The following is a 22,018-nucleotide window of genomic DNA, read 5'->3' on the forward strand; positions in this document are numbered from 1 at the left end:
CTTTGAATTCACCTGTTGATGCTGAGATTTAAAACAAACTTAAAAGTAAGACTCAATAGTGTTTGGGTGACCTCTGGGGAAGAAGAATTGAGTTTGCTCTGTGAAATTCTTGGCTGTCATTTTCTTTATATTTTGTATTTGTCTGGGTGCCCTTCTACCTGCAGACTTCCAGCTGTGGCCTTGCCCGCATCTCCTCTAGACGAGGAGCCGTGACCACAGTCTTTTGCTTTAGTCTTGTTATTGCCTGTTTTGTAGCTCTGGGTTTTCAAAGTGTGTAGGAAGTTGCCTTGGGATAATGGAGAATTGTTATAGCGGTTTTATTGTATCAAGATCATGATTGTGACTACCACTGTTGCTTTTTGTTGCTGATGTTATTGGATGAAATTTCAGTTTTTTTCCTGCCATTTTACTTGTTTGTTTTTCTTTTAAGAGAAACTTTATTTGAAATAAAAAGGGTCTCTACATGAAAACTATTTGAGCCCTCCTTTTATAAATGAGCTAACTGGTGTCAGGGGGGCAGGGCTGCTCAGGGCACCACTGTGGGTCAGTTGCAGAGTCGGAACTGCCCCTCAGGGCCTCTGAGCCCCTCTCCCATCCCCGTGTCTGGCTCCTATTCTTTCTGCCTCACCACATTGCCTGTTTTCCTTAACAGTTACTTCATATTTATTTTGAGATGTTCTTCATGGTGTGTCTTTAAGACATACTTTAACCTTTTAATTTAGCTTTGACTTGCTTTTCCAGTAAAATAAGTTACCTTTTCGAATGTGACTTTCTTTGGAATGCATAGAGACATTTTCAGCATTTGAAACCTTAGTATCACTGAATTTCATTGAAATTTCCCCCCAGTCTGTGTTGACAGTGGTGCATTCATGGCAACGACACGGCGCTCCTCAGCTCCAGTCTCAGGGCCACCCATGTCCTGTGGCTTCCCTCGTGTGCCCTGGATGTTCAGATTGCATGGCTGCTGTGTGCTTCCTGTCTGGAGGCCTGGAGCTCTGGTAGCGTATGTGTCTCAGCCTCCTGACTTCTAGTTCATTTACGGATAAAGTTCTGAGCAGCTTGGGGTTTTTAAAAGGTTCTGAATGTGCTCCTGGTACCATCATAGTTCTGTTCCTTCACTCATTTAACATTTGCCTTTTCTTCCTTTGAATCATCTCGATGACTTTGGTTGTAAATGCCTTGCTTTCTGCAGTTGCCTCTGTCTTGTGTCATTTTGCCATCTTGTGCAAAGCAGGCTTTGTTTTAAATACCAGCTAAAGAGACCAAATTCTCTTTGTCTAGAGCGACTCATTTTTCCGTGCCTGTTGTGTTCATTTGGGAGTGTTGGGATCTAGTTAGTAGAGTTTGCTCCGCCCAGGGAATGAGGATGCTCCTTAGTTCCTTTCTTGTTCCCACTGCCAGTCTCACTAATAGCTTTGGGAGGCTCGCCACTGCACTGTGGTTTTCTTCCTCATTTTGCGTCCCACCCACACCAGTAGGTCAGAGAGGACTGGACTCCCTTGCTGAGCCCTGCAGGGTGTTTGTGGCCAACAATTAGAGACGCAATGTAGCCGGCATCTGCAGCAACATAGCAAAGTAGACTTTTTGTGGACTTGCTGTCCTCGTGTAGTTTTCAGGACCACCCCCCGGGTAAGGAGGTACGTGTTGTGCCTGAAGATCGCAGATACCTGCCGGCTGCTGCTCCGAGGCTGCCAGCATTTTTCCCGAAGTGGGAGGGTCCCATCTAGGAAGATGTGGGATTCTTCTGCTCTTTTTTAAAAAGCTTTGTGTGTGCTTTTAAATTAATACATACACTGAGAAATGTAAATCTTTTTTTCTCTCTCTCCTTTTCCCTTGGGGATGTGCTGTGGCTTTACAGGCCTGTTACGGAATCCTCAAGGTCCCAGAGGGCAGCTGGCTGTGCCGGACGTGTGCCCTGGGGGTTCAGCCGAAGTGCTTGCTGTGTCCCAAGAAAGGAGGAGCTATGAAGCCGACCCGCAGTGGGACCAAGTGGGTCCATGTCAGCTGTGCTCTGTGGATCCCTGAGGTAGGTGTGGTTCTTAATAATGGCTTAGTTCAGGAGGTCTTGGGCTTTAGTGGGGGTGGGGGTAGGGGTGGGGAGCCATTTATAAATAAGTGGTGGCACTGTAGCTGATGAGTTAAAAAACACTTAATTGCTACCTGATCACTGCACACTTTGACCATGTCATGGTATGTAAATTTGTGGAAGTGGTAACTGGAAGCAGCAGTGAGTTGGAGCGTGGGTTGGTGGTGTTTGGTTATGGCTTCAGATATCCACTGCAGCTGACCCTGCCACTGATGCGCGCTCCCAGGGGAGGGCCTGCAGCCTCGCTGGCTGTGGCCCGGGTGTGGGTGCGTCCTTACCCGGAGACTGGCCATAGGTCCCTGGGCATGGTGAGCTTGTACATGTGGCCCCCACCGAGGTTAAAAAGCCACTCTTCTAGGTCACATTTTTGTGATTGTTATTAAAATCTTTACTTGGCCTCAACCTTTTTAATTTTAGGTCTGGTCTAATTTATTTCAAGTCCCAGACCTTGACTCACTTGATTTGCATGGCTCACTATGAGAGTGTATCATTTGTGATTCAAATTTCAGCATTTTTTGATGTTGTGATTTTGAAGCATTTTTCCTCCTGAGGATTATCTGGGGATGGCTTAGAATGAAGTCTCATGGCTTTGGTCTTGGCAGGTAGGAGGCTGTGCAGTTGAGGGATACAGTTGAGGGGCCCATAATGCAGGAGAGAAGGGTGCCTTACTCGCTTTGGTCATTTCCCACGTTGAATGCGGTAGTCTTTTCTGACTGAAGAGAATTTATTAGTTAGAGATATTGTTAGAAGAGAATTCTTTAATGAGAGATATTAAAAGCAGTTTATATTTACTTATACCATACTTCACAGACTTTTAAAATATACTTAAGATGGATTTTCAGTCTTGACCACTTCATTGTGGGCCACAGGTGGTGTGGATCACATTGTCCTGATGCACACCTGTCTTTGCTGTCAGATACTCAGGTGAGAAGTGAACATTCAGTTATCTGAGTGTTTTTACAAACAGGGACATCTCTGTAAGATGACAGCCCTGCCCCAGGCACGTGGAGGCTGTGGAGCTTGGGGCCTGAGCTCTGGGCTCTCTCCTACTGGTGACCCAGAGGTGGCCCCTGTGATGTCCTGCTGCTTTAAAGTAGGGGTTTGCCTGGCCTAGGAGGGCACATGCCCCTTGCTACCCCCTGGTAGGTAGGCTGCAGGAAAGTAATGGATTGTGAAGTCTGCCATTTGTGTCCAGCCTTTGTCTGTGTGAAGGCCTCTGCCACCTGTCTTGCTCTTTCTTGGGCCTCTAGGTGAGCATCGGCAGCCCCGAGAAGATGGAGCCCATCACGAAGGTGTCCCACATCCCCAGCAGTCGGTGGGCACTGGTGTGCAGCCTCTGCAGCGAGAAGTTTGGGGCCTCCATACAGGTGACTTACTTAGTCCTTGAGGGCTTCATTCCCTGGCTGTGGGGAGCAGGCTGATGGAGGGCTCTGTGAACTGGCAGAGGATGTGATGGGACTAGAGTGCAGTAAGCAGGACACGGTTCTCCCAGCCCTCCTAACTCCAGCCTGGTATGAACCCCTGTGGTGGTGGACTGTGTTCTCCATAACAGGAGCCCCATCTGTAACAATCAGGGCAGCTCCAAAGTCTGCTTGAGCTCTAAGACAGTTCTTATTGGCCTCTAGTTTCTTCCTTTCTTCCCCAATCCTGGCACAACAGCTCTCCCCCCACCAGACACTTCTCGGCGTGAACCAGAGTCTTGGCACTGGGAGGTCAGCCCCCTGCCTCTGTGGCTGCCTCCTGACACTGCTGGTTTCGGAGGTGTGTGTGGAATGCTTCTGCCTTAAGGGCGCGCACCCTTTGAAATCAGCTTGGCATGTTTATGCTTTTCGTAAAATACAGACTCCTTGAAGCACCAGCTGCAGGTGGAGGGATACCCAGGAGGTGCAGCGCCAAGTATCCTTTGCAGAATCTGTTACCTGAACACAACTGGGAAATTGATTCTTCATGGCGATTTGTGTTGGTGGGGGTAGGAGGCATAGAGAGAGCTTGCATGTAAAAATTTTGCCTGCATTTTCTGTGTCCACACACAGACAAGTATAGAATGTCATAAGGAATTAGGGAGAGAAAGAGATGGTGTGCTATTTTTTTCATGTTTTCTAAAACTCTACTTGAGAAGTTACTTTCTGGGCCTCACATTTTGACATCTAGACAATCCTGAGTTAAGAGGCCTGAGATGCCATTCTGCCAAGGTCTCCCAATGCTGTGTGTGGTTGACTTGGTCCTAAAGGCTGAATGTGGCTCCACCTCTGGGAGGTCTCAGCTCAGGACCACGGGCCCTTCCTGCGTCTTCAGGTCCCATTCTGATTGCAGAGGCACTGGTTTTTGGGGGTCCTTCTCTCTCGATGCAGGAAACACAGAGCTCAGCGCATACATAGATTCCACAAGCTTGGTCAAACTGCCAATTGTGGTTTTTAGAGAAGTGACCTCATTTGGCAAAACCATTTGTATTTTGGCTGATGCATATTTCTTTGAGTAAGTTATCTAGTGATTGGTGGTTTTAACATTTTTTCATTTTATAAGCCAAGCAGTTCTACTTTTCTTCATTATCCACTTCCACTGGAGTTCAAGAACCCGAAATGTGACATATTTAGAGGGTGAGGCATGAGACAGCTGGTGGGACTTGGCTGCAGACCTTGAAAATAGTGCAGATTTTTGTATGTGAACAGAATAGTTAAAGCTAGAACATGACCGAAGCTTCTGGCCTGAGAGTTGTGTTGGGAGAGACTCTGGAGGGAACAATTGTTTGAAGCTTCAACATAAAAAAACCCAGCAGAATCAAGAGGAGGCCCACCGGGTGAGCCCACACCCGTACCTTATGTTCATGTGTGTGCTTGTGTGCAGACATACCCACACAAGCACTTCAGGAAACAGGTTGTGGCAAACCAAGGAAAATGGAAATCATTTTCTTCCAAGTTACCTGATGTTCTTCTGAGGCTAGAATTTATGCCCTTTCCTGAGCTCACCAATCCTGGTCCTTAACTGATGTTTACAGGAGGTGGGCGAATGGGATCTTTGTTTTTCTTTTGAAAAGAAGATAAACTGACTTTTTTGTTGCCATTGGCCTCTTTTTCCCCAGAGCATTAATTTGAAGAAGAGGCCAGGAAGGCTGATGATTTTTGGTATCCTCACTGAATGGATTGATTTTATTAAAGAATTCCTCTCTGAAACGTCTGCAGCTGGGAAGGCTCTGGTTTACATTTCTGTAACGTCTGTTTGCTGAGTCAACCTGAATAGGAAAACCCAGAGGAAGGCCATTTGGCGTCTTTACAAAGTCCTGTATAAATATGCTGCTGCAACTCATTCCTCTTTAAGGTTGGAGTGCCTGGGTTCAGTGTAGTTCAAGCCAAACATAGATAGTCTCTCAGCCATCTGTTCCTGGTTTTACTTGCCACTGGGCTGTGTGCCGAAAGGGAGGAGCACCTTTTTTTTTTAAGAATAGTGACCAGGTGTGTGTGTGTGTGTGTTTAAGAATAGTGACCAGGTGTGTGTGTGTGTGTGTTTTTAAGAATAGTGACCAGGTTGTGTGTGTGTGTGTGTTTAAGAATAGTGACCAGGTGTGTGTGTGTGTTTTTAAGAATAGTGACCAGGTGTGTGTGTGTGTTTAAGAATAGTGACCAGGTGTGTGTGTGTGTTTTTAAGAATAGTGACCAGGTGTGTGTGTGTGTGTGTGTGTGTGTGTTTTTAAGAATAGTGACCAGGTGTGTGTGTGTTTAAGAATAGTGACCAGGTGTGTGTGTGTGTGTGTTTTTAAGAATAGTGACCAGGTGTGTGTGTGTGTGTGTGTTTTTAAGAATAGTGACCAGGTGTGTGTGTGTGTGTGTTGCCACTAAAGCTGATTTCACACGTTTCTTGGAGTTAAGTTTATTTATAGATAAAATTACAGATTTATGTTCATGTGTGTTAAGTGTTTGTAATGGGGGGATGGTGAAGGGAGCTGGATTTTTGTTCTTCTGGATAAAAGAGACTTCATAATAATGGGAGAATCATGACTGGCAGTGAGTCACCTCTTAAATACTGAAAATGATCAGGGGGAAAAGCCCCAGCTCAAGCCTCAGCCTTTTGTGGTTATGCAATTCAGGTCTGTTGAGTGAGTTTAATTAAGCCTTTCAGCTGGCTGGGGGCCACGGGGCTCTGCTCCCTTCTGCAGCCCTGGTGTGCCCGGGGATCACTTGGCCTCCTGCAATATAGTGTTGCTTTGAAGGAACTGGCTTCAGTCACCACAGGAACCTCTTCCCAGGGACACCCAGCAAGACCAGATGGGGAGAAATTAATCGCTTTTCTCCTGCTAGGTCCTGGCCTTGCTGTCAGGATCAAAGGCACTCAGTTGTTGTCCTTATCAGGCAGTGAGGGGGGTATTCAGTGAGGTGGGCCGGCCTCCAGGTCGACAGCTGGGTGGTGACTCGCCTCTAGGTCAACCTCCCTGTGGCCCACGGGAAGCAGGTCCCTCACGGTTCTGCTGCCACCCTGGTGCCAGGTGTGGCAGACACAGGCCTCCGCTGGCCCTCGAAGCCTTTGGCGTCTGGTGACACTTCCCCACGGGCTCAGGGACCTTTCCGTCTCCCCTGTGCCCCTGGGCTCCCTGGGTCCTCCTTGACTTCTGTTCTTTTCCACTCTTGGGGAGTTTTTAAAAATTAACTTTCCTGGTCTTGAGCAGCCCATGGCAGCTTGGAGGAGACATACCATTTATTTTCCCACTTACGTTGGGACCCTTCGTGGCTGGGGGTAGAAATGAAGATTCATGTTGCTTTAAAAACTGACTAGTTGTCATTCTTCCTGAGGAGATTCTTACCATTCAGGCTTTTCATATAAATACAAAAGGAGCTCAAATCTAGAAGAAAAAAAGCCTCAAAATATACTCTGCATATTGAGCACATGTTCTTTTGAGCATAATCATAGTGCCAGGCCGCCTTTGTCTACCCGTGCCATTTGTATAATTGTGTCTGCTTGTCAGCAGCTATGTTACTTCTCTCAAAGAGTTTGGTTTATGAAACCTTTGATGTGAAGAGTTCCCTTAAATCCCAACCCGTACCTTACTTACAGCATGGCTAGATCTGCTAGGGCTAATGGTGTAGAGCTGTGCCAGCACACACTCATGTGCAGCTTGTCTGGTTATGCGTGGGGGTGTCCAGCGCTGAGGGGCTTCAGTCGCTGTTGCTCGGTAATCGTTTTTTCTCCTGTTCTCTGTGTGTTCTCCCCAGTGCTCTGTGAAGAACTGCCGCACAGCTTTCCACGTGACTTGTGCTTTTGACCGGGGCCTGGAGATGAAGACCATCTTGGCAGAGAATGACGAAGTCAAGTTCAAGTCCTACTGTCCGAAGCACAGCTCCCACAGGAAAGCCGAGGAGTGCCTCGGCGAGGGGGCCACGCGGGAGAACGGGTCCCCTGAGTGTGCCCCCAGAAGTCCACTGGAGCCCTTTGCCAGCCTTGAGCAGAATCAAGAGGAGGCCCACCGGGTGAGTGTCCGTAAGCAGAAGCTGCAGCAGCTGGAAGATGAGTTCTACACCTTCGTCAACCTGCTGGATGTTGCCAGAGCCCTGCGGCTGCCCGAGGAAGTAGTGGATTTCCTGTACCAGTACTGGAAGTTGAAGAGGAAGGTCAACTTCAACAAGCCCCTGATCACTCCAAAGAAAGATGAAGAGGACAATCTAGCGAAGCGGGAGCAGGATGTCTTGTTTAGGAGGCTGCAGCTGTTCACGCACCTGCGGCAGGACCTGGAGAGGGTAATGATTGACACTGACACCTTGTAGTGACTTAGAGAAGAAGATGGCAAGAGGCGATCGCTTGCCCAGAGCAAGAAACGGTAGCCAGGCCACTTACTCTCAGACCCGTGTACATGATGCAGCATGAGGTTGTGTTGGTCAAACATATCTGTGGGCTGGGAAATTCATTGTATATACATGCAAGACTGCCACAGAGCGGGGAGCTTCTCTGTGATTTATTTTTAAACACTTCCCATTGATTCTTATTGTTCTGCAAGTTCAAATTGGGTGTGTCTTTTTTTCCCCACCTTCATTCTAGAGCTAGAGGGAACTGAGCCCCAGGAAAATGATCAAAGGATTGGCTCAAAATTGTTTACAAACTGCGAAAACCAGGATGGCATTGAATGAATGGTGGGGTTGGGCTGAGGTAGGAAGGTCTCTTGTTCTTCCTGGGGAAACACTAGGTGCTGGTGGTGGGCTCATTAGGGAGAGCTAAGCACTGCTTTCCAGCCCACCCTCGTTCCTTAGCTCATTCACAGGGCATTCCCGGTGCTGTCACGGAGCAGGGCCGCTGTGGGTGCGGGAACTTAACACGGGCACAGCTATTCCAGAAGGAACTCCTGGCAGTGAGGTGCTAAGTCATCACTGAGGCTGTGTAGATACAGTGTGTGTGCACATGTGTGTGTGTGTATGTGGTGTGTATGCGTGTGGGTGTGGGGTGGGATTCCTGGTGCACAGGGACAGCAGATCCGCCACGGAGCCCCTAGTGATGCTCCGCACACTCCAGATCACACTGCTGGGCTGCTGAACATAGTAGCGGCTGTTGGCTGCCTGGAGCCTCGCTGATGGCACTTCATTCAGCTGTTGGCAGCCTGTGCCTCCCCCACCCTCTGTTACCTTTGGAGTTCCAGTCTGGACCTCCTCCCTGTCCAGGAATAATTAGGAGTGGGCTGTATTTCTCTAGGGCCTTCTGCTCCCTGCGGGTCGTTCTTACTGAGGTTGCTAATTGGGGCTGCATCCTAGAGCACCTTGTGCGCCAACTGCTGGACTGCCAGCTGCAATTACATTCGTTAGTGTGCAGGTGACGGGACTGTCTTTCTGGCCCAAAAGGCACCCAAGTGGCCTGAGGCAGTTAACACTTCGCCCCCAAGCACCTAATTTATTAGCGGGGAGTGATTCATCTGCCTGGGAGAGAATCTGACTCATAGATAGATTTGAAATGAGAGTGTAGGCAAAAATTAGGGGTAAATTGAAGATGTCTTGAACTGAAAGATCCAGATCTCACAGAGACCTGTGTGGCCCTGTTAGAAATGGCACAGGAATGAAAGTGTTGTAAGTGTTCATTAGTATGTGACCCCGCTGTGATGCCCTTTCCGGGTCCCGGTGAGGATTCCGGCTTCAGGCGGAGGCCTGGCTGGCAGGCGGACGCAGGAGGAGGGTCCAAAAGCGCCGGCGCCCCATACGCCCCCTGGTGGTGAGTGTAAAAAAGACCACCTCAACCACATGTGTATGTGGCAGTTTTAAGATGAGAAAGGAATTCAGAAGGATACATTGTAATCCTGGTGAGAAGCCATTATCCCAACCTGACAAACTGCTGTACCGGGGGTGCATGAGCTGTGGAGTCAGATAGTCCTAAGGAGGGAGGGCGAGGCATCTAAATGTTTGGACTGTGTTTGTCTCACAATCACCACAAAATAAAAGTGTAGAAAATGCTTGTGGTGTACTAACTCTTTTCTGTACTTAAGTTACTCAGATTAACATGCACTTATAATTAAACTCTAAACATTTTATTGAGTTATCACTGTTGCTTTTTAAGTAGAATGATGCCAATGATGTATAAGAAACAGGGAATAAATCAGGACTTGTGTGTGTGTGGCATTACTTATATTTACTTTATTAAAGAGCCTAAGAGATTTTAGGGGATTTAGTGTCAGTTTAAGATGGCCTTGTTGTAATGAAAAATATGTTTTCCAAAATTTGCCATGATGCCTGTGATGTTGGAGGCTTTAAAAAATTGAAATCTTTGTCAGGCCCTAAAGATCTGTACAGTTCTTTGTAATTATAGTCAGTAAGTGTGTACAGCCGAAGCCTCATTAGGGCAGGGGCTGACAATCAGAACAAATCATAAATTGTGACTTTGTTTTTCAATTAAGTTAGAGTTATGCCTAATTTACACAACTGTAGTTCATAGCAGGTACGCAGAATCATTTAATACATGGGACTGTGATCAAGGCCTGTGGTCATTCCAGAACTGATAAATAAGTTGCCTCCATTAGAATTGCAACAACTGATGAAAGTGGTAACTGCCCTTTCCCACAAGTACACACCTCAGAGCCTTGCCCACCTGGGTGCCAGGTTTGGGTCAGGAAGTTAGATGGCAGGAAGGATTTCAGGGAGGTTTGGGTACCCACACCTTTAAGACAAGATTGCTGATGTGTGGTGAGTGGCCGTGACAGGTTACCAAGGCTGCTACTTCACCCTGATGGGATTTCTTTTCCCAAACGTGGTCTTCTAAGAAATACAGTAAACATGAGTTCATCCAACAAGTGAGTCCTTGCTCAGATAAAGACACGCTACCTCTGTCTGCAGGCTATAGGGTATCAAAAGAGGCCAAGTCCTGGTGGGGAGGGGCTAGCTGCCCTACTGGGTGGTAGTCAATAAATTTTTGAAAATTTGAGAGAGGCTACAGTTAGCCCTGAATAAAAGGCATGTGAAGATTTAGCGTTGTCAGCAGTGTTTGGTGTTCAAGAAAAGTCCTTGAAACCATTCTTGGATTCCTGGATTCCTTGAAACCATCCTTGGAATCCATTCTTGGATTCCTCAGTGCCAGCATCATCTGGAAACCTAATGCTAATGCAAATTTTCGGACCCCACCCCTGACACCAGAAATTTGGGGTGGAGTCCAGCATTCTGTTTTAGGGCTCCCACGTGCTTCTATTTGAGAACCACTGCTCTCTGGGAAAGCCAGGTGTAGGTTTCATGGTGGGAGTGCACCCGGAAGCCCTGAGTACCTCCTGGCTTGCAGCTGGGAGCAGTGAAGCCTGGGAGAGCGTCTGGCCAAGCAGTGTATAGGAAGGGCTAAGCAGGGTATGTTTTGAGGATAGAACCTCAGTTCAGCTCTACATACAGGGGCTGGAGATGGGAGTTGTAGTGTTTTGTGCATAAGGGTTAGAGATCTCATTGTCTAAATGTAGTAAGCTAAGCCTGGGTTATTCAGGGGCTGATATGTTCTGACTGAAAATTAACTCTGGCCTTTGCTTTTTGGAGTTATATTAAGATGTTTCTCATCAGTGATCATGGGGAATAGAAGTGGGACTTTCCCACTTAGCCAGCGTGGAAGCCTCACCTGGCTGGGGGAAGTGGTTGAAGCTACCAACATTAAATTTGAATAATACACAAAGTTCAGGCTCTCTAGCTTCCCTATTTTCTATTATTTCCATGGATAATGTTGAATAAGAGATCTAAGTATCTCTGCTGTACATCTGACTTCCACAGCAGAGTAATATTGTCTGCTCCGTGCATGTCAGAATGGATGTCCGTTTCCTTTTTCTGAAAGTGGAATTCCTTGTCTTAATGCAAAAACAATTTGTTTTCCAAGTTTTGAAACTGATACGGATCTAGGTCTGGTCTTGCCTCTTTCTCTTTTTGAGCTTTTACTCTTAGTCCCTCCTAGGTGGAAAACATGTATTTATTTATTTATTTTTACTGTATGAAAATATTTACCTGTTGGTCAGGATATTTATAAAGGACACCTCCTTCCCGGCCTGGGGTCTGAGGCTGTCAGAGGAAGTTCTTCAACCGGGGTGAATGACACCAAGAGAAATAGGCAGAGTGATTTTTTTTTTCTCAATTCTTTAAGGTACATTTTTTGTGTGTGTGTCATGAAGAGGAGGTGTTAGAAGTCCCTAAACACCAGTCAGTGATGTGGTCAGGCTCCAGAGAAGCTCTCCTCAGTGCTCCTGCTTTGGGCCAGGAAGTCACACCCTGATGCAGGTGTGAAAGCTAGCCACCTGTTCCTCTCGGTGCCTCCTGACCTCATGCGCCGAGGCCACTGTGTGCATGTGACTTGGGGAAGAATGGCTGCAATTGTCAGGGCTCAGAAAGGGTGGAAGGCCGTGGGGGAGGTGTCGGTACCCAAGGCGAAGGCAGAGCCCTCATTGCAGGAGAAGGCGGCAGGGGAAGGGATGGTCCTCGCATAAGGAAGACCTCGGGTGTTCGGGAGCGTGGTCATGCCTTTGACTCAGCAGCTGACGGGGTGTTCACACCTGCTCTGCACTCCTGCCCCCGAGCTGATTTGGGAGGGCTTGTCCACATCATCCTCAAGGAAGGATGAGTTGTTCAGCAGCTGTGTTGCATTTGACATTTGTATTTTCAGACCCATGTAATGTAGTCAGGTTTACCAATAGGTTTTAAGACTGAAGAATTTTAAGAAGGTCTAATGACTAATTCCTTAGATTTTATTTTTTTGTATTGACTGGTTATGGGTGGCTTAAAAATGGGGAATGAGTCTGTGTTGATGAGTTAGTGTTTCATGTGGTCCCCAGTAGTTGCTCATCAGATGCAAAGTGGAACACTTAGCACTTGGGTCTTTTTTCAGTTGCTTATAACGAATGAGTCAGGAAAGAGAGCAGGATCAGTTTCTCAAGTGCTGATAGAAAGCTGGACTGGGGATGTTGACATTTAGCAAATCAATGGCAAAGTGAGAAGGACGTTGCCTAGTGTCACCTTCTGTAGGAACACATTAGCCACCTGTTTGCTGTGGGCATTTCAGAGTTCAGTGTCCAGTTAAAGAAGTTTAGATTCTGGGTGACCATTTGGTCTTCTAGTGGGCCCCATGCAGGGACATTTTCAGGGTTGGGGTGGGGAGTTCCTTCTGATGGTCTTTGACCTGCACTTACCTAGTTCCAGCCCGAAGGCGCTGGGTAAAATGCAGCAGAGGACGCTTCTGAACTGCTCTAAAGCCTTAGACTGTAGAGGTCACAGGATGAAGGAGGGGTGGTAAGCTGAGTCCTTGGCAAGAGGGAATGAGTCTGGGCTTGGATTCCAGTGGTCTGCTCTGTGCCAGGCCTCAGGCTGCACTGGAGGAGCAGGGCCTTTGCATGGGTTCTGTAGGGGTTCTGCAGTCTAACTTATGTATTGCCACTGCTTACATTATGGAATCCTTGTTAGCAACCCAAAAGGAGATTAGAGGCTGGATAAAATGCTTAAAATACATTTTGATTTAAAATGTTAGTCAAGACCCTAGTAGGACGGATTTCTTTCAGGTAAAGAAAGAAAAAGCACCAAAGTACTGTTGTCAAGTGTTGCTCACTTAGAATCTTTATTCTCTACATTCTAGGTTCGGAACCTCACTTACATGGTGACCCGCAGGGAAAAGATTAAACGATCTGTGTGCAAAGTCCAGGAACAGATATTCAATCTTTACACTAAGCTCTTGGAGCAAGAAAGAGTTTCAGGTATGCATTAAGCTCTTGTAGGCCAAACAATAGAGCATGGGTTTGTAAGTCTTAACCTGTGTTAAGGGAAAAACTAATGGTTTCTTTAATTTCCTTTTATCTGTCCTGTAGAAGAATCTAAGAAATACAGACTTTTATATTTAAAGAAAATCTTTAGGCATTTAAGACCTCATGGTATAGGAGAAAGCGCTAGGAATTTGGCCTCAAATATGGGTCCAAATCTTAACATCCTTTACCTATAGGCCAAACATAGTCAAGTGCCAAGTGTTCTGCTTCTTCCCATTTCCTCTGTGTAGCGTGAGGACCGCTCATGGCGGCCTCCTGGAACTGCTGTGAGACAGTGGCTTACATAGGGCAAAGCACCCGAAACATGTGAAGTGTCATGGGAACACCTAAAGAGGTTTTTCTAGCCTTAGGATCTAAGACACAAGTCCTCGTTTAGAAAACATTTCACAAGTGGACTTTTTAGTGTAGGTGGAATTTAGCATATTTTTGAGATACAGCACCAGGTATTTATTTAGGGACTTCTGTTTTACATCGTTCTGGGAAGGGAAAGAGGACACAAGAAAACTCAGATATTTATCTCCTCTGCCCTTGGAGAATGCCGGTCGTGTAGGCTTCAAGTGCGAATTTGGGCAAGTCGTTTTAACCTCTCTGTGTCTGGGCCTTCTCATCTGCAGAAGGTTGGTCCCGAGTCATGGCCTCTCAAGTGCCTTTCGGCATTAATACTGTGATCAAAGCCCTGCAAAGCAGGTCTGATAAGGGTTTTAGGGAAGGAGGCCTGTTGAGTGTGGCTGAGCAGAATCCCAGCTTGTGGAGCAGGTCTGAGGGGAGCTCGCGCCTGGCGGCGCCTGTCATTTGCATTGTGTGGGTGCAGCGCTCCCTCTCACGTGCCCACTGCTGGGGCTCTTTGTGCATCATCATGTAACACAGGAACAATAAAGGAGTTGTTAAAACCTATTATGTTGAAATTCAAGTTCTGGTTTACCTAAAACTAACCAGATACATGTGACCAGACGTGAGCCAGCTGAACAAAGAGAAAAGGAAAAGCATAGGGAATTTTAAATGCACTTGAAGTGTTTCATAGTTTCAGTGGCATTAACTTAATAATATTATCCTAGATATTTTCTTCCCAAGAGTAAATTTTTCCAGATGTATTCAGCTTATTTAATTAGCTAGAGTTTAGAGTTTGTTGTAAAACTTTTAGAGTTCTTAAGTAGGGAGTCCTAAGTAAAAGCAGTTCAATTCAGATTCTTTAAAGTGAACGTCTGTCTTTTCATTCATTATTCCTACCCAAGTGCACACAGATGGGCTGTCCGTGCCCTTGCCTTTGAGTCCTGTGAACAGTCCACATGGAAGCTGCCTGGGCAGCTGCCCCAGCCTCCAGCCCCCGGATGCTGGGATCATTCACGCAGGGTGTGCCCTTGGAGGGCTTCCTGTGACTCTTGTTAAGACGTGATGTGTAGTGAGTGATTACCTATAAAAATAAACTGTGAAGAGCATTTCATCTGATTTCACTGAAGAGTCATTTTTCATGGATATAGTGCAGGCAGCTTTCTGTATTTCATGACTGAGTTTTTTGCTAGTGTAAGTGACTGAGATTCTTACCCAGTTTCGGAAGAGTTTCTTGGTAGATGTACATTCCCAAGTCCTATGTTATTCTCTCTGAGACATGACTCGACTAGGTATGAGCGGTTGAAAGCAACATTAATCTGCCTGTGGGATGCCATGGGATGACGTGGAAACCCTTTAGGATGCTAGTTTTTTTCTATCTTTCAGTTTTAGAGTTTCAGTTGTGTTCTTATTCATGCCTCAAGTTGACCCCCTGCCTTGTAAGAGAGCTGATTCCAACAGATGGCCTTGACTTAGATGTGTCAGCCAGGGTCCTTGGTTTCAACTCTATTGTGTGATTCTGAGGCCATTCTGCTGGGTGAGTGTCCTCAGTGGGGGCAGTGCTTATAGGAGGTCATGAGTCAGAGGCTCTTCAGAGGCATGGGACCCGAGTCAAGTAGGAGAAATCAGAGTTCAGAAAATGTCAGTTCCTTTCAGCTTTGCTTTCCCACAGTAGGTGATTGAGTAAAAGAAGTGTAAGTGTGGTGTAAAGTTGACCCTAACATTTGACTCTTGAGAAAGCAGGCACTTCCAAACAGGCTGGCTGTAAAACACCGTCCCCTGTGGTCATGACGATTTTATGTTTAGAGCTGCTCGTCCGTTGCGTTTCTGGGCAGTGTCCTCATCTGCTCAGCAGGAAGTTCTTACGTGCGCTACTGCCTGGGACTCTGGGCAGAACCTTGTTTTCCTGGTAGTTCATACCTTATAGGGACGGGGATTGTGAGAACTGTGCTTTGTAGATGCTCTGGAGGCTCTTGTTGAAATGTGGTCCTTCTCATGCACTCATGTGTTTTGTGAAATGAACTCACTAAGTCATCGCCAGCATTAATAAGACAGAACAGAAACCGCTGGGTGTGCATCTGATGAAGGCTAATCTGATTTCACAAGTGAACTTTTGCTGGGTTTCGTGGTGAGATTTAGTTCTTACTGGGACCAGCATCAAAAACGTTGAGACACTTGATTAACTAACCCTCACGTGGGATGACAATTCAGTGTAATTCCACAGATGGATTTTGCGTGTAATAGTAAACATTGTTTGAAATATTTACTCTGTCAAGGATGCCTTTAAAACACCTTCATTTCACCTTACTTACATGTATTTGCCCTCATTGTAGCCTGTGGGGGTGTAGAAACGTTGGAGACAGCCCCTGCCCAGGTGCTTGGGTAGCAGGGACAGGCTGGTGGGTGGCTGTGGCCCAGGTGCTGCTCCATGACCAGGCGGAGGGGGAGAGGCAGTGCTTGACCTCCAAATGGATTCTGCATGGATTCTGCTTGGAACTCAGATGTTATTTTGTTTGAAAGAAAATATATTCTTTGAAAAGATGTTTCATGAAAAATTATGTGAACTTGAGCTGTTTGAGAAAATGTGGCATACTGAGTTGAGTATACAGAGTGTAGATTCTCAAGAAGTGCAAGTCTTTAATGTAAAAACCAAATTTTTACAAACTGGGTGGGTTTTTCCATGCTGAATGGGAAGTTTGCACTGGTAGGGCCATACCAAGGGGCAAGAATTTTATTGTTTTGGATTTGCTTCTGCTGTAATTTTTCTTTATTTGTGGTTTTATGTTCCTAGGTGTGCCTTCTTCTTCCTGCTCCTCCTCCTCACTGGAAAACATGCTTTTGTTTAATAGTCCTTCTGTGGGCCCTGGTACTCCCAAGATCGAGGACTTGAAGTGGCATTCTGCATTCTTCAGGAAGCAAATGGGTACTTCATTGGTTCATTCTCTGAAAAAAACCCCTAAGCGAGATCCCTTGCAGAACAGCCCCGGGAGTGAAGGCAAAACCCTCCTAAAGCAGCCAGACCTGTGTGGTAGAAGGGAGGGCATGGTGGTCCCAGAGAGCCTTTTGAGTTTTGAAAAGACCTTTGCAGAAGCACGTCTCATTTCAGCACAACAGAAAAATGGGGTGGTGATGCCAGACCATGGGAACAGAAGAGATCACCGTTTGCATTGTGATCTCAGTAAGGGAGACTTAAAGGACAGACCTTTTAAGCAGAATCACAAGCCTCTTAAGTCCACAGATGTGTCCCAGAGGCACGTGGACAACACGAGAGCTGCCCCCTCCCCTGGAGCGGGGCAGCCGGCACCTGGCGCGAGGAAGGAGGTGGCGCCCAAGTGCAACGGCTCCCTGATCAAAGTGAACTATAGCCAGACTGCAGCCAAAGTGCCTACAACTCCTGCCAGCCCAGTGAAAAACTGGGGAGGATTCCGGATTCCAAAGAAGGGGGAACGGCAGCAGCAGGGAGAGGCCCGCGACGGGGCCTGCCGCCCGCTCTCGGACCACCCCTACCTGGGTTTAGGCCGAGCTCCAGCCAAGGAAAGGGCGAAGAGCAACTTAAAATCGGACAATGAGAATGACGGGTATGTTCCTGATGCAGAAATGAGTGACTCTGAGAGTGAAGCATCAGAAAAGAAATGTATACATGCCAGCAGCGCAATCAACAGGAGGACAGACATTATCAGGAGAAGCATTTTGGCCTCTTGATGAAACCGAGGAGGCGTGGGAGTGAGCAGCTTGTCATGGAGTTTGACAGGGGCTCTGATGCAGGGACAAGCGGAAACCCATCACTCCGGGGCTACACAGACACATATACTTGCAATTCAGATTGAAAATTTTTTTTTTCAGAGTCATTTATAAGTCATTGTTGTGAGAAGTATGCGTTATTTGCAACTTGTTGAGGAAACACAAGAGTAGATTGTAATCCTAAGACACTTCTAAGACTAGAGGCTGAATTAAACACTAAAACAAGAATGAATGAGAATTAAAGAGGGCGAGGCTTACATAAGCCTCATGAGTTTTTATTGCCCCCCATATTCTTCCCAAAGCACAAACTCTTGGTTATCTGAATATACAGGATCAGATATACCTTTCTTGAGAAACCCTGACATACCATTTAACAGTCTGTAAACTTACTTTCTAGGACTGTGGTAGATCTTGAAACCATATTTATACTTTGGCCCACAAGGTATTTTCATTGCATTTTAGTACACAGACTGCAGCTCAGAAGCTTCACTAACTCCAGGGGATGCATGTGCAAATACTGCAGATGGGGAAGAGAGGATCTTTAGAAGGTCATTATGGGAGGACCTGAATGGGCAGCTTGGCAGCTTAGTGCAAAGGCAGCCAAGGGCTGCTACTGAAGCCGTTGAATGTGTTGTGGCTCTAGGACTGGTGGAGAGTGAAGCCATCAGAAAGTTCCACTTTATGGGAAAGGGCAGTTGAGGTCCCATTTTCAGTAGTCCTCTTGACCTTCCTCTTCCTAACCACTCACTGCCTTTAGTGCCAACTTGGGATTTCCCAGGCCATTGGCAGTACCTGCCACTTGGCTTCCAACACTACAATAGCTGTTGAAGTTCAAGTGGTGAACTTCCAGACTCTGGTGACCCGCACTTCCCAGTGCCAACCACTGGTGCATGTGTCAGGGAATCTGGGCTTCCAACATGTATGGATTCCTTAGGAAAAGGAAAGAAAAAAAAAAAAAAGGAAAAAGCAAAGTAGGTTACAGTTTAAAAACAGGAGAAAGGCAATAAGTTGCGATAACCTCTTACCATTGACCAAGGTTATACAGGAGAGAGATTGAAGTTTTCTGGAGTCAGAGTTCTGAGCTCCAATTTGTAACTTGGACTTTGTGATTGCAAATGGCAATAACTAAATTATCAGCAATAATGAATTTAGCATTAAATTTGGGTACAATTTTGTTTTTGCACTCACTGTAGTGCATATGTATTAAGACAGTGGATAGTGTTAAGGTTTTGTTAATTTTCTTTGGAATTCAATGTAGTTGTGAATCCAACTTAAGAGAAGGAAAGTTTAAATAGCAATGAGATTTAGAATTATGGGCCCTTGGAACACACCCAGTTTCCCCAAAATTACCCCTTAGTTTGTTAATATCAGTATTCAGATTCCTGATTCATTTATGCATCTGTTTCCATGTGGCAGGGACATTCTGAAACTTAATAATGCTTTGAGTTCTGTAGTTAACTTTCAAGTCTTCCAGATGATTGTCAACAAAAAAAAAGGCTTATTGAATTCCATCTTGCTATGCAAGTTTTATCAGATGATCAAATAGTAGATCTGATGCATCCCCATTGTATGTATGGCATTTTCAAACCAAGTCTTAACTTTTCGAATACATTTTAGTAGTGGAAAGAATGACCCATGTTTTTAGATTGACTATTTTTGAGCTATGCGGCTCATTTTGAAAGACTGCTGTCCAGATAAGCTGTTGCTACAGATATTAGAAGTTTCTAATGAATCTAAGTTGTACATTCACTCCTAGCATAATTTAAAAATCAGAGTTTTTGCATATGAGCAAAAAACCTTTTGCTGGCTATGGAAGAAGGTGGACTCTATCTGCAGTTCCCTTTTGACTACAGCAACGGCTCTGGGTGAAAGTAGACTATATAGAGGGATAATCTGTCAAGCCATAGAAAGAATAGCTAAATTAATTATAGTAAGTGTATGACCTCTCACCATTTTAAGAGGTACCAGATTCATTTGCACTATTAGGAATGCTAGTGTTGTGCAAAAAATGCCTTACCTGTTTTTTCCCCACATTTAGGTTGAAAAGCTTTCAAACGTTCCAAGTTATGCTGAACCAAAAAAACAAAACACAACAAAAAAAACTTAAAAGAAAAACCCCACACAAAAACAAAACACAAAATAAAAAGCCCACACTTTTTATTCCTGCTTAGAAATGCAAATGGTATAGAGCCCGGTTTCTCTGACAGTGTAATGATAGCTTTGTAAGTTAGTCTCCTGTCCCGCTGGGAACTCTGTATGAGGCGCTGTCACAGCGACCCACCCCGCCTACCAGCTTGCACTCTGTTAGTGTGAAACCATTTGCTCTTTTTTCTTTCTGCCCCCCCGCTTTTTATTTTTTTGTTAAGCTTTTTCTTTCCTTGTGCATCCTGACCAAGAAATATCTTTGATTATGATCAATGTATTATGTCAAAATGTAGGCTAGTTAAACTTTTGTAAAGTTGCCTGGACTGTCATTTGTTAGGTTATAAACACAAAATCTAAATGAAGGGTTATATGTGTTGTGTACAAATCTTAATTATTTTGAAATGGACAAACGTCATTACATTTGTAACCTTGTACAGAGGATTTTCACTATGTGCCTAGCTTGGTGTCCATTCAGCTAAAATTGAAAAAAAAAGGTGCATGAAGAGTTAAAAATCAGAAATAAAACAAAGTATATGTAGAGATGACTATTTTATATTACATGGCCCAATCCTGTATTTATTTCTGCCCCCTTTTTGAAAATATTTATAAAACTAGTTGAGGACAGCTGTATTTTTTTGTTGAACTATTTAGTAGAATTTGTGCCTTTTTGTCTGTATGTGAATAAATGCTGTACATTTTGCAATACATTTTTTAAGAGTCTTTCGAAATCTGCTTTTGTTAAATGTTTGGAGATGAATGCAATTTAGTAATCCTGAATCGGTATATGTCGACTGTCTCAGTTTAGCTCAAGAATGAGAGCTGGAGATGAACACAGGTTCACTGGACTGCTTCCTGGCTCCACCTTGATAGTGGGACACTGGAACATGGTAGTGGTTTGATTCGAGTCCTCCTGCCCTGGAGTTCTTTCCAGAATACAATTTTAGATCTGGAAATAAAACAGCTGTCAAAGCAATATGAGAGTCAGAGAGACCTGGGTTTCAAGGCTGAATGACAGTTTACCAGGCTTGTGAACTTGACTAAGTCATCCAACCTTTGTAAGCCTCCATTTTCCCTTCTGTAAAAAAAGATAACATCTTATTACTACCTCACTGGGGTTATTGTGACATTGAAAGCAAGTTCACAGAGCATCTCAGATAAAGCATGTAGTAGGCATTTAGTCAACAAGAGGCTATTTTAATGATTAGGAACATGACATTGATTTCTTCAACATAATGTTGGCTGGTGAGCCTTCTGGGGCAAAAAATGTTACTCCTGAATGACAGAGTGTATTTATAAGGCTTTTCAAAAAATTATTTTTTGAAGAGCAATTTCCTTTAATTCCTTTTAATCATAGAATTCTAGATAGAGCACTAGGGCAAAGAAGAGAGATACCTGAGATCACATTAGGCACCAGCAGAAGCGGCAAAGGCCCTAGTTCTCATTTCGTTTGGTGTTCTCCCTGCCTGAAACAGTCTTTATCCAACCACCACATGTAGAAACTGGCATATAGTGATCTGCACCTTTGTGTTGGCAGCAGTGATGCTGGGGTGTGGGACCCACATCCCCTTGCAGGTGACAGTGAGCAGGAGCCACAAGGTAGTGATACTGTCCCCAACTTAGCTTTGGTAAAAATTTGGCCAGCATTTTTTTTTGTAACATGAATTGGTTTATACATTTGACTAAAAGCTTGTTTATTTCTCCTTGTTCCTCCTTAGTGACTATTTACTTTCATGTTGCTTGTCTAAGACCCCAGAGAGAAATAACTGATTCTTCCTGCAAGGTCTTAAAGTTGAATAACCACAATAGTTCCCTAGGGAAATTAAGTCCCCAGGAGCCAAAGGAAGGGCCTATCATTGGCAGTTCAGTATGTGATGGAAAATGCAGCACCAGGGACTCATGTTCATGTTTTACTCAGATCACTTAGAAAATAGTTTCTACCTTTGAAACATTAGCCATCTGCAGCAAACTTTGCAATTAACTTCAAGGTTGAAGTCTTCAATATGATCTCCCTTTAATGCTCAGAACTGCCTTAGATGGTATGTTCTAGTCTGGGGTAATAGGTCATTGAAAAAAGGATAAAAGCAAATCTTACCTACTTCCTTGACTTCAACTATTCTCTATGCTGCTGAGTTTAAAGTTTCCGCGACATAGCTTTTTCTGAGTTCTAATGGACTGCTTATTGGGCATTTGCTTTTGAATGTGTTTAGATACTTGAGATTTTTGGAACTTGTCTTTTCCTATGGCTTGTCTCAGAGAATGCTGTCCAAACCTGAAAGCTGGGAGTGCTTTGTGGGTGCATCTTCAGCCAAATGATGATCCAGGTCAAAGCGGTGGTCACTGGCCATTTAGTTTAAGCCTTTTCATTTCTTGCCTGGAATAGTGCAGCAGTCTCTTATCTATCTGGTTTCCTTGACTCAGGTCTTGCTGAAATTAATTCCTCTCACCCCAAATAGCTGTAGCTTTGCCAACACTATCTCCGTAGCAATAACTTCTTC

The 22,018-nt window shown here is 45.1% G+C and overlaps 1 protein-coding gene across 10 annotated transcripts in view; it reads left to right on the top strand.

Moving 5' to 3' along the window:
• The window catches only part of JADE1 (jade family PHD finger 1), a 56,517-nt gene extending 36,287 nt beyond the window's left edge, over nucleotides 1–20,230 (top strand). For 9 of the 10 annotated variants that reach the window (XM_036903373.2, XM_036903377.2, XM_036903374.2 and 6 more), the window contains 5 exons: nucleotides 1,859–2,026; nucleotides 3,337–3,453; nucleotides 7,288–7,809; nucleotides 13,127–13,244; nucleotides 16,429–20,230. In XM_036903373.2, the coding sequence (XP_036759268.2) occupies nucleotides 1,859–2,026; nucleotides 3,337–3,453; nucleotides 7,288–7,809; nucleotides 13,127–13,244; nucleotides 16,429–17,339 (1,836 nt within the window). In that variant the 3' untranslated portion in view covers nucleotides 17,340–20,230. Of the gene's footprint in view, nucleotides 1–1,858; nucleotides 2,027–3,336; nucleotides 3,454–7,287; nucleotides 9,501–13,126; nucleotides 13,245–16,428 lie in introns of those variants that run through there. The other variant, XM_036903381.2, reaches the window with a different exon arrangement.
• The last annotated feature ends 1,788 nt before the right edge of the window (nucleotides 20,231–22,018 follow it).

Source organism: Manis pentadactyla, chromosome 5 (genome assembly GCF_030020395.1).
Source record: "Manis pentadactyla isolate mManPen7 chromosome 5, mManPen7.hap1, whole genome shotgun sequence".
Lineage (NCBI taxonomy): Eukaryota > Metazoa > Chordata > Mammalia > Pholidota > Manidae > Manis > Manis pentadactyla.